This window comes from Hyperoodon ampullatus (assembly GCF_949752795.1).
Source record: "Hyperoodon ampullatus genome assembly, chromosome: 12".
Taxonomy (NCBI): domain Eukaryota; kingdom Metazoa; phylum Chordata; class Mammalia; order Artiodactyla; family Ziphiidae; genus Hyperoodon; species Hyperoodon ampullatus.
This window is the reverse complement of record NC_136925.1, coordinates 40,805,744-40,817,868: the sequence shown is the minus strand read 5'-3', so window position 1 is coordinate 40,817,868 and position 12,125 is coordinate 40,805,744. Positions and strand designations below refer to the sequence as shown.

General features: G+C 41.1%; 1 protein-coding gene across 1 annotated transcript in view; it reads left to right on the top strand.

Moving 5' to 3' along the window:
* Window positions 1-12,036, top strand: part of METTL24 (methyltransferase like 24) — a gene marked incomplete at both ends in the record, with an annotated part of 108,716 nt that extends 96,680 nt beyond the window's left edge. Inside the window, one exon of the mRNA XM_079716697.1 lies at window positions 11,722-12,036. Coding sequence (XP_079572823.1) covers window positions 11,722-12,036 — 315 coding nt within the window. The remainder of the gene's footprint in view (window positions 1-11,721) is intronic.
* Window positions 12,037-12,125: the final 89 nt, after the last annotated feature.

Genomic DNA, 12,125 nt, shown 5'->3' with positions numbered 1-12,125 from the left:
CTTACTGGAAATCCCACATGACAATTTTACTTTTATATCATTGGTCAGGTTTTAGCCACGTGGCCACACAGCCATAAGAGAGACTAGGAAATATAGTCTTTTATCTGGGCAGCAATGTGATCAGCTAGAAATCAGGGTTTTGTTATTGAGAAAGAAGAAGGAATGGATATGTGTGCAAGTGATACCTCTGCCATGCTACATTTCCCTTTAAACTAAACAATAGTATATGTTGCTATTTTTCTCTAGTGAGAGAAAAGCATTTTATAGGATCCGAATTTGTATTAATGTTCTTGGTGGTGAGCTGGTATTGATCAGAAGTAAATTTAGAAAATGCCAGATTGTGCTTTTCTGGGCACTTCTGGTGCAAAGTGATTCTTGGCAGAGAGGGATATTGAGAGAAGAAAGGAATCATGCTTCTTTCTCAAATATTGTAGCAGTCATGAAATAAAACACTTTGCTAGTCCTTAAGTCTCAAGGAAAATAAAGCTTAGAGTTGTAGACTCGTCTCAAAGCTGTATTAATGCGTGATAAATGTTAATGGATGTGTGTGTATGTATGTGTATGTGTACTTAAGACTCAGAGCAGAGAGTGATGTTTGAGATGTAGAATATCTGCCACTGATTGATTAATTTGTGATCTTGGACAAATCATTTAGCCTCTTAGGCCTCAGTTTTCCTTGTCTAGAAAATGAGGAAGTGGCCCAGATATTCACGTATCATTACTGGCTCTAATCTTCCAGAACCTGGATCCTAGGAGGTCCATTTAACCATCTCTCCATTCTCCTATCCATCCACCTGTCCATCTGTTCACTTGTCCATTCATCCATCTACCTATCAACTATTTTTGATTGTCCCTGGCAGTGGGCTAGAAGCTGTGGATTCAAAAATAAATAAGTTAATGCCTTCATGGAGCTTATAGTCCAGTCTAGGGCATAGGGATTATACCTCTTTTGTCTCTTGTCAGATGGAAATGCAATTGAAGACGCTGTTTTCAACTTCACCTGCCAATGTGCTATATAGAGATGGTTTTTTACTATCATGTTTGAAATACCTCTGTGTATTTTCTGTACCAAATTTTAATTCTTGCCCTGAGTCATCTCCCCCAGCATAGCTGCTATGGTGCAGAGAAGGCACATTTTAATATTAGCTTAAACAAGATAATCTTAACTGAGGCAGGGCTAATGAAGGGGTTATGGACCACACTGAGAATTCGTGAAAATAATAACAGCTACCACAAACAGAGCACATACTCTCTGTTAGGTGCTGTGCATTTCTGTGAGTTATGTGCATTTCTCCTTTAACCTCAAGAAAACCCTGTGGTAGGAGAGGCTAAACAACCTGCCCTAGACCCATGTGATAAGGCAATTGGCCCCAGAGCCAAGGTCCCAGGGACTAGAATTTTCTTAGAAAAGTGCTCATGGAAATAAACACACATTTTTCTGTACACAGTCAAGGAGTACAAGCCTTATCAACACCTTGGTGATGTGTTTAGGAAACCCTGACCTAACTGTATCCTAGTTAAGAAAACATCTGGTGTTGGAAACCCACCATATACCTTCCCAAGCCAAAGATGACCAGTGTGTAGATACTTTCTTTCTCTCTCCCTTTTTTTTTTTTTTTTCTTTTTGGCTGCATCGGGTCTTAGTTGCAGCACTCGGGGTCTTCCTTGAGGCATGTGGGATCTTTCGTTGTGGCGCGGGCTCTTCGTTGTGGTGTGCTGGCTTCTCTCTAGTTGTGGCATGCGGGCTCCAGGGCATGTGTGCTCTGTAGTTGTGGTGTGCAGGGTCCAGAGTGCATGGGCTCTGTAGTTTGCGGCATGTGGACTCGCTTGTTGAGGTGCACAAGCTCAGTAGTTGTGGCATGTGGGCTTAGTTGCCCCACGGCATGTGGGATCTTAGCTCCCCAACCAGGGATTGAACCCATGTCTCCTGCACTGGAAGATGGATTTTTTACCACTGGACCACCAAGGAAGTCCCTACCAGTGAGTAGATACTTTCTGCATCTGCTTATGAGAAGGGGAGAATCCAGCCTGTGCTGAGGCCGAGTTCTTTGCAAACACACCATGAAAAGCTCACCCAGTGTCATCGGCCAAGTCCGATGTGTGGTCCAGTGGTTCTCAAAGTGTCATCCTTGGACCAGTAACATCACCATCAGCTGGGCTCCTGGTAAAAATGTAAATACTCAGGCCCCACTCCAGATCCACTGAATCAGAACCTGTGTGTTCACAAGCCCTCCAGCTGATTCTGATGCACGTGATACTCCGAGCAGCACTGTCCAAAAGAACTTTTTGTGCTGATGGAAATTAAAGCAGTTGCCTGGTGCTGTCCTTGGTACTGCCTGACTCTGCCCTGGGCCAGGTCCCTTGCTGCTACCTCAATCCTGCCTAAATTTGCACTGCTTGGTTCCTTGCTGTTGCATGTCACCAGTAGCCCTGCTGACTTCTTGACTTGTCACCAGCTCACCCATTTCCTGTCTCTGACCTAGGTTTCTGGGGTTACATGTTATATGACCTCACCCAGCCCAGAATGTTCTTGCCCGGCAGCTTCAGGTTAACTCCTTTGGAATAGGCTAGAGATTTGGCAAAAAAAAAAAAAAAAAGTGTTTGTAAATGTTCCCCTTAATTCCTTTAAAATTCATTTACAGAGTGTTGCTCCTTGCAGAGGTCACTTCTGTGAGCCGATTACTACATACAAATCATTTTCTTTTATTACTAGTTCAGAATTGCTCCTACATTAGCTTAGAGTGACCCTTCATATTTCCCATACTATGCAGGGCAAGTCTTATCTCTCCCTTTCTGTAGTGGTAGCAAAAATCCTGTAATGTTACATTTCTGCCAGCCAACCATGATAATTGGGCCTGATTTAATATGTTTAAAGTTTAAGGCTTTTAAGGAGACTTTTAATCCTCTTGTTCATTTAAGATAAATTTCTTGTATTTTTCTACAAAAACAAGATCCTCTTTCTAATGTGTTCAGCTTTTAATTTTGTAGGTGCAGATGTATCTTGCTTTAAGCAGACAGTATATAAAAGCCTGGATTTACCTTGCTTCAATCATTAAATAACAACTTTTCATAATTAAACTAAAAGCCAGAAAGAAGTTGTATTGATAAAATAATTTTAAAATTATGATTGAATATTGACCTAAACCATGGTGAATATGGAGAATAATGCATCATGTATTGTTGGGGTGGTAATTGCTGAGAAATTAATTTAAAAATGTTTATAAATAACTCAATGAGTGGTCAAATAAATAATAATTTAAAAAATAGAGCCTAATTACAAAAATCAATTTCCACACTCTTTTTCAGGAATCTATCTTTTACAAAATGTGAGATATATCTGTAAATGCCATATACATAGTATCTGATTCTGGCCTCAAAACCAGACTGCCCATAGTGAGGCAAGCAGCTGTGTTTGCAGGTCAATTCTGGTATGAATGGGAAGTCCCTTGTTCTGTGTTAGTCGATTGATAAGCTGTATGGTTAATATTGACATTTTATTGGTGTTATGTAGTTTTGGCTCTTAGCCAGGGATTTTGACTAATATAATGATTAATTAGCTTTATGAGTGATGGTAATAGCCAGTTTGAAACTTTAATACACATTTTCTGGGTGGAAAAAATAATCTATCTTCTTTTAAAGATATAATATAGAACAATAGATAAAGCATTTTTTAATTAAAATGTTTTAAATAAAAAGTTATATAAAAACAGTTTAACATGTACTTAGTTAAAATTGATTTGTCTTGTTTTCTCTTTCTTTAAATGGTTTTTGTTTTATGTAGAGAATCACTGGGACATAAAAGTATAGGTCTGTTTAGAAATGCTCCAGGGTGTCATGTGGCTTCAGGGTAAGAAAACAAGTGAGTGTAGACTGGGCTGATAACAGTGGAGGAGCCTTTTGTGGTCTGCCTGCCCGTGCTTCCCACCTTAGGGCAACCTGGTTTGTCCTCAGTTTCTCAAGAGCAGGGACAGGAAGGGGTTACTGGTTAGTAAAATTATTAAAAGGTGTAAACTGTGCCTATGCTTTGAACCTGCTACTCTACTTCTGGGAGTGTTCTTCTTCTAAGGAAGGAATCAAACACACTTAAATATTTAGCTGCAAGTTGGTTGAACACGTCAGTTTGTAGCATCATCCAGTTGGAAAGAACCTAAATGACCATCAGAAGGGGGATTTGGTTAAGTTAATTAAACCAATATAAAAATTGTTAAAAAAACAAGTTATAGATGGAGGCTTCCAAATTCTTTTTTTCTTAGGCAGGAAAGCTCTTTCTTAAGCAAAAATTTACAAGGGACTCCAAGCATATAAAAGAGGGAAAAGGGGAGCTGCTCCTGTTGAATCGAGGCATAAGGTCTGGGGCCTCCTCCACATCTCCCTCGCTCCTGCAGGGGCCTTACTCACCTCCATCACATTCTTAAGAAAGCTCCCAAGGATGCTATTTGAGAGAACGTTTTAGATGAAAATTTATTGGCCTGGAAAAATATTCATGGCCTGTTACATTAAAAAGCAAATTTTAAAACAGTATAATTCGAATTTTATAAACAACATGTGTATTTGAATTATGCCCATGTAGGCTGTAATCTGTGGGGTGTGTGTGTGTGTGTTTAAGGCAAAGAAAAATGTTTAACAAGAAATATACCAGGTGTTCAAGTTAATTGTTTTTATACTCTAGATGATGTGTATTTTAATTCTTTTTCTTTTTGCTTATCTGTAGCTTTAATTTTTAAATAATGACTATGTACTGGTTTTTTAATAAGAAAATATCTTTGGTTAAAAATATATTAATTTCTAGAAGTCACAGCTTTGGAAAATATAGTATTTGACACTATACAAGTAACTTGTAATGTTTCAAAAGAAGACTTGCATAAACAGCACTTGGTCTCTGTTCTAGTTATTTCCTGTCACATAATGAGTCACCCTCAAAACTTAAGTTTCTTAAAACAACAGAAATTGATCATTTTATTATCTCTCCCAGTTTCTGGGGGTCAGTGTTTGGGAAGGGCTTTTCTGGGCAGTTCTGGCTCAGGATCTCTTATCGGGTTGCAGTCAGATGCTGGCTGGAGCAACTGGGGTCGGTCAGGCATCACTCTCTTCATATTGATTGAGTCTCTTCATATGGTCTCTCTGCAAGGGCTAGTTTGGACTCATAGCATGGTGGCCTCAGGGCACTTGGACACCTTGCATGGTGGCTAAAGTTTTCAAGAGAGAGTACCAGTGAACAAAGGAGAAGCTGCATCACCTTTATGGCCTGTGCTTGAATGTCACCTAGAGTGACTTCTACCAGACTTTAGTAGTCCCTAGTCACAAGCCCATCAAGATTCAGGGGGAGGATATAACAGGACAGGATACAGAATTTGTGGGGCTGAGTACAAAGTGAAAGTGTAGGGTCTTTTGTTCAAAACGTATTAAGAAATTCAAGTCAGTGACAACAGAGCATTAAACCAAGTGTTGAGCCCTTTTAAGTGCAGGGCCTGGTGTGACTGTGTAGGTTGCACCCCCAAGAAGCTATCCCTGGGGAGGGGAGATCAACTTCATCTCTTGATGGGAGGAGGGTCAAGGCCATATTGTAGAAGAGCATGTGAGATGGGCGTTAATGGTGAGACCATCTTTGGAAAATAAAATCTGCCACAGTGTCTATGACTCACCTTCAATTAATTAGATGGCTCACATTTTTACTACCCAGAACTGGAGTAGCCATTAGCTATGCAGGAAGAACTGCTGGCCCTCTCCAGCAATCGGGCTGCCATAGCAGTAACAGGGATGTATTTTAAAACTCTTTGTGCAGAGATACTGGTTGCCTCTAAATAAAGTACAGCAAAAATACCTGTTTTATGTCTGTTATGGACTGAATTGTGTCCCCCCCCAAATTCACAAATTGAAGCACTTACCCTCAATATGATTGTGTTTGGTCATAGAGCCTTTAAGGAGGTAATTAAGGTTAAATGAAGTTGTAAGAATGGGCCCTGATCCAATAGGACTGGTGTCCTTATAAGAAGAGGAAGGACTACCAGGAGTGCTCATACAGAGGAAAGGCCATGTGAGCACAGTGAGGAAGCAGCCTTCAGCAAGCCATGAAGAGAGACCTTAGGAGAAACCAAACCTACTGACACTTTGATATTGGACTTCCAGCCTCCAGAACTGTGAGAAAACAAATTTCTGTTGTTAAGTCACTCAGTCTCTGGTATTTTGTTATAGGAGCGCAGTAGACTAATATATCTAGGACTTATACATATTTACTTGTTCTTTTCAGAAGTTTCTTTATTAGTCATCTTTAATCCATTGGATATCCCAGATTCTCAGTCAACTTCCAAGGAAAGCCAGATCTAACAGAAAATACCATGTTTTAATTAATGTCCCTTCTTTTTTTTTTTTGGCTGCACCACGAGGCTTGTGAGATCTTAGTTCCCCAACCAGGGATTGAACCCAGGCCCTCGGCAGTGAAAACACAGAGTCCTAACCACCGGACTGCCAGGGAATTCCCTAATGTCCGTTCTTTAATAATATTCTGATGAATAAAGGCTTTATTATTCATTTTTCCTGGAGTGTTGCTTGTGTTCATTTAATGCTCATGTCTATGGTAATACTGTAGTTCATTCATGGATTTGTATATAAAATAATATTGTTTTCAATTATTGGGGTCAATTATCTGCAGACATGGCTGTGAACAATGACTATCTCCTCATTTCTGTGTATGCCACTCCTCCCCTCAAGAGTGGCATCTATTTCATCTCCCCTTGAATCTGGGCTAGCCTCGTGGTTTGCTTTGGCCAATAGAATGCAGCAGAAATGATGCTGGTGTTGCAGCTTCCACTTTTGCCCTCTTGAAAGATAGCAGGCACGTAACAAAATCTTCCTGTCATGCTGGAGAACCCCCTCGAAGGGAAAAAGGCTCAGGTGGGGAGCTGTAGGCATGAGGACACTGACTGCCTGAAGGAGTTCCAGAGGAGGGAGAGGGATGGGCTAGGGAACAGGAGGGTGCCAAACAGGAGCCACACCTGCTGGGCCTGGTTGTGTGGCCAAGAAAGACCCAGGGAATGAAGCAAAGGGGTTTCATTATGATGGTTTTAATTGGCTTTGGAGGCTTGTTGATCTGCCTTGGGTTTGACACTTAGCAAGATTGGAGCTGTCAGGGCTTCCCTGGTGGCGCAGTGGTTGAGAGTCCGCCTGCCGATGCAGGGGATGCGGGTTCGTGCCCCAGTCTGGGAAGATCCCACATGCCGCGGAGCGGCTAGGCCCATGAGCCATGGCCGCTGAGCCTGCGCGTCCGGAGCCTGTGCTCCGCTAATGGGAGAGGCCACAACAGTGAGAGGCCCGCGTACCGCAAAAAAAAAAAAAAAAAAAAAGATTGGAGCTGTCAGTGTTGGCTGATGTAGGGACCAGCAGGACAACATCCATAATTCCCTCAGATAGTTGCTTGCCCTTGGATCTCTGGTACAGGATACTTTCCGTGGGCACTGGCCCCAGAAAACTGGCTGCTGACACATACTTGCCAAAGCTCTATAGCAGTAGTTACTTCAAACACTGTTGTGTCCTCCCAAAATACGTATATTGAAGTCACAACCCCTGGTTCCTCAGAATGTGATCATAACTGGAAATAGAGTCAGAGTCAAGCCAGATGTAATTAGTTTAACTGAGGTCATAATGATGGAGGGTGGGTCCCTAATCCAATACGATTGGTGTTCTTATAAAGAGGGGAAATTTGGACACATACACAGGAATAACATTGTGTAAAGATGAAGACATAGATCAGAGAGATGAAGAAACCACGGAATGCTAAAGATTGCCAGCAGACCGCCAGGAGCTAGGAGAGAGGCATGAAACAGAGTATCCTTCATAGCTCTCAGAGGAACCAACAGTGTTGGACACCTTGATTTTGGACATCTAGCCTCCAGAAATGAGACAACACATTTCCATTTTTGAAGCCACACAATCTGTGGTACTTTGTTACAGCAGTCCTAGTAAACTAATACCCATGGGCTTCCCTGGTGGCACAGTGGTTGAGAGTCCGCCTGCCGATGCAGGGGACACGGGTTCGTGCCCCGGTCTGGGAAGATCCCACATGCCGCGGAGCGGCTGGGTCCGTGTGCCATGGCCGCTGAGCCTGCGCATCCAGAGCCTATGCTCCGCAACGGGAGAGGCCACAGCAGTGAGAGGCCCGCGTACCGCAAAAAAACAAAACAAAACAAAAAAAACCCCTAATACCCATGCCAGTGCACCTTACCCTCCTTTCCTCTCATCTCTGCATTTCTGGGGGGATGAACACAGGATAAACTGTGCCCCTGAAGAGGAAGCTGCCAGATGGCTTCATATCTTAATCCAGTTAAAATTAAAATTCTCATTTCCTCAAAAAGTTCTATAAAAGGTGATTTATTATATATTTCAGGCACAAGGAAAAGGAGATAACTTTGATGGGAGGACTACTTTAATGCCTCTGAATTTATACCAAATAGGTTGCTTCCTCTACTTCCTTTTAGAATATGTCCTCAGTTATTCCAGAGTTTACAGAGAGCTAACATTCAGTTGTTTTTCTCAAGAAACCTGATTTAACCTAACTGTATTAGGATTGGCACTTGATTATTCCGATATAATAATTTGCATGATTTTTAGTGCCATAATTGTTGAAAGCTGATATTAGAATCTTAAGAGTGGCATACCTTATTCAGAGATGTTTAGCACCTTATAATAACAATAATATTGGGTGCATTACACAGTAATAATAGAAATTATACTTGCAAAATAGCTGTGGTAATAGAACATTCTGAAATGCAAGAAATAGAAAAAGCACACTGGAAGAGAAAACCGTGTTTTATTCACCGCATTTGGCTGTCTGTACGCTAAGGCTGGAAAATAGGAAAGAGCGATGTCTTCCTCAGTGCTGTACTACCCCTGGGCTGCATGATTTAGATCAACCTTTATAATTCTGATTGAAGTGGAGAATTTTCAGTCACTGGATTCAAAAGGGGGTGGGGGAGTGTGGTCATGTTTGAAATACTTTTTGCTCTTTAGTTGGAATAGCATTTTGTAAATGAAAACTGCACTTCTAAAGAAAGCATGTATTTGCTATGACTTAGCCTAATAATTTGTTTTTTTCCAGTTGCGCATAACTTCTTTTTTATAAATTTATTTATTTATTTATTTATTTTTGGCTGTGTTGGGTCTTCGTTGCTGCCTGTGGGCTTTCTCTAGTTGCGGCGAGCGGGGACTACTCTTCGTTGCAGGGTGCGGGCTTCTTACTGCACTGGCTTCTCTTGTTGGGGAGCACGGGCTCTAGGTCCGTGGGCTTCGTTAGTTGTGGCACGCGGGCTCAGTTGTGGCACGCGGGCTCAGTAGTGGCTCGTGGGCTCTAGTCCAGTTGCTCATAACTTCTGATTGATAGCTTATTTTAAAAATATGATTGAAAAAATATGTTAAGTATATTCCTCTACACTTCACCAATATAATTTTTAGGCCAATTTTAGGCTGAAATTTTAAAGTTTACTCTGCCCTTCTAAGACTTTGATTTATTGATCACATTCAATATATCCAAACTCGCAGAAAGCCATGGTAAAAAATAAACCTGTAAGAAACCTAAGATATTCTTGACTATGTGAACTGACACAACAAATGTTGATTTTGAGTTTTGGATATTTTCTGTATAAGTTAAAAAATTCTGTGAAGTTTTGATTTAGTATTTCTTTTGGCAGCCTAATTACCCTAATTCAAGAATATTCTGCTTAAAACTCTGAAGATTAAACAAAGCCAAGGATGAGCCAGGGCAGCAGAGATAAAAAAAAGAGTGAATTAACTCTATTGTGTCCAATTCACGAGAATTATTTCAGCCTTGTATATGTTCACATGGGACCTGCCTTTGCTCGCTTCCTTTTAGAAAAGAAAGTTGCTTTTGTTTCTTGACACTTTTCCCTTTGATTTTGGAACCATTGAACAACAACAACAACAAAAAAGCTGGTTTATGGATATCTAGCCTTTTCTAAGGCCTCCTGATATTCTTGGGGTTGTTACTATCACTCTTTCCCTGGTGGACCAGGAGGTACTATCCAAGGCAAGTGAGTGAAAGCCTCTCCTGCAGGGTCTCAGTATGCCGGGCAAAGACCATTTTCTTGGATCAATTATATCTGAATTCTATGCATCTCCTCCAGTCAACTCTGAAATGACACAAGGAATTTTACCATTCACTGAGAGCCTCATGTCTCAGCTGCAAATGAGAAGCTTGTCAAATAGACATGCACTGAGAGAAAGGAGAGGCTGGGGCAGGATTGGCCTTGGTTCTTATTCATCCTTCTGAAAAGTCAAAAATACTTCACTTTCATGGGTAGGATTTTGGTGACTTCAGTTAGCAGCTTCCTGAAGAGCTGTTTAGGGTTTTGCTGTCACCTCTTGGAACTATAGGCTTTGCTCTATTGCAGTGATTCCCTGCATGTTAATTATTCCCGTTTGTGTCTGAATGTGCCAGCCTTCCTCTGTGTGGTCAAATTATCCCCTTTAACTTCCCCCTCCATTTCTTGGCAGCAGAAAAGTCATTTTTACCAAATCCTTGCTTACCTATAGGGCTGTTTTGCTGAGATAATATATGTGGAAAGTGATTCTTTAAGCTGGAAGGTGCTTTGCTTTCCAGTGTAAAATGGCGATGCTGATAACAGTACTTGTACTCACTGACCCTTACTCCCTCTCCAATAGCACCTTATTTTCCAAACCAAAGCCTTTTAGGAGCTCTGAGTTACCATTTTTCCTCTTGTGGTTTATGGGAATTCAACATCATGTCGTGGTTAGGAACATGGGCCATGTAGACAGACTCAGTTCAGAGTTCACCACTGTCTCTCAAGCTATGTGACTGAGGATGGATTAATGAGTCTGGTTTTCTCAGCTTTAAATAGGGATACACCCTTGTAGAATTGTTGAGAGGAGTAAATGAATATTGCGAGGTGAAGCACTTAGCATAGTGCCAGGAGCAAAGTAATTAGCTTTCATTGCTTTCTGGAAGTATTTGGTATTCTGCTATTCTAACGGATTTTGTGCAAAGTCAGCAGAAAGGAGCTGCTTCTCATAGCTTGATTAATTGCAAAATCTCTCCCATCCTACTCTTCTTCCTATGTTCCATTTCACCTGGAATGTGAATGTGTATTCATTAAATGAACAAAGAATGGTTTTATTAGAAATTTTTTTAGAACATTGTACTGGTATATACTTTTTAAAGAAATCATGGAATAATGTTAATAATTTTCTTTTTCAAGTCCAGAATTCAGATACCTGAGAACTCTTTCCCTGGCTTCCAGTCCTGATGAAGTTGGTGGGGGGTAAGGTTTTTTGAGATGATTCCTGTAGGCAGTGGCCATTTGTCAGTCCCTCCCTGCAGGCCACCATTCTGCCAGGACATGGCTGGGTTCCTCTGAGCAGCATATAGGTTGCTGGGGAGAGGCTGTGGACATGGTGCTTTGTGATATACATGCTCCAGCATCTCCTTCTTGGACATCCATTCCCACTGGGCAGAGAGTAAGAAGGTCCATCATGATTTCTGACCGGTATTTCATTATTTGTATATTAACATTTGGTGTGGTGTGAGGTTAGAAATTCATGTCATAAGTGACCATTTGAAAAAGACTTCTAACTCTAAAATTTGAAAAATTCTGCTTTCTTGGGAGGTAGCTACACAGTGATGCTTCTGATATCAGTGGTATTTTTAACAATGTTTATTGACTCTGCTAATCTCATTTCATCATTTTGTTACAGATTGATGTTCTCAAAGCAGATCTGGAAAGCGCAGAATGGAAAGTTTTGGAAAATCTTATTCTGGAAGATGTCCTTGAACAAATTGGACAGCTCATCTTTGAGGTCCATCTCCACTGGCCCGGGTTTGAGGTCAGTGGCAGTGACAGCAGTGTTGTGCGGTTCTGGTACAGCCTCCTTAAAGAGTTAGAACTACAGGATTTCAGGCTTTTTCACAGTTACAAAGATTTATCTAAACCTCAGCTATTCCTGAAGAAAGATATTTTCAATGCGAGTAGCTGTTATACTCTGAGTTGGGTGAATACAAGATGGAAATAGGATGCAGGAGCTCATCAAGAACTCAAGGAAATATTTGCAGCATGGATCATGTCCATGATTCTAGTTATTCTGGTTTACTTGTCCAGTCT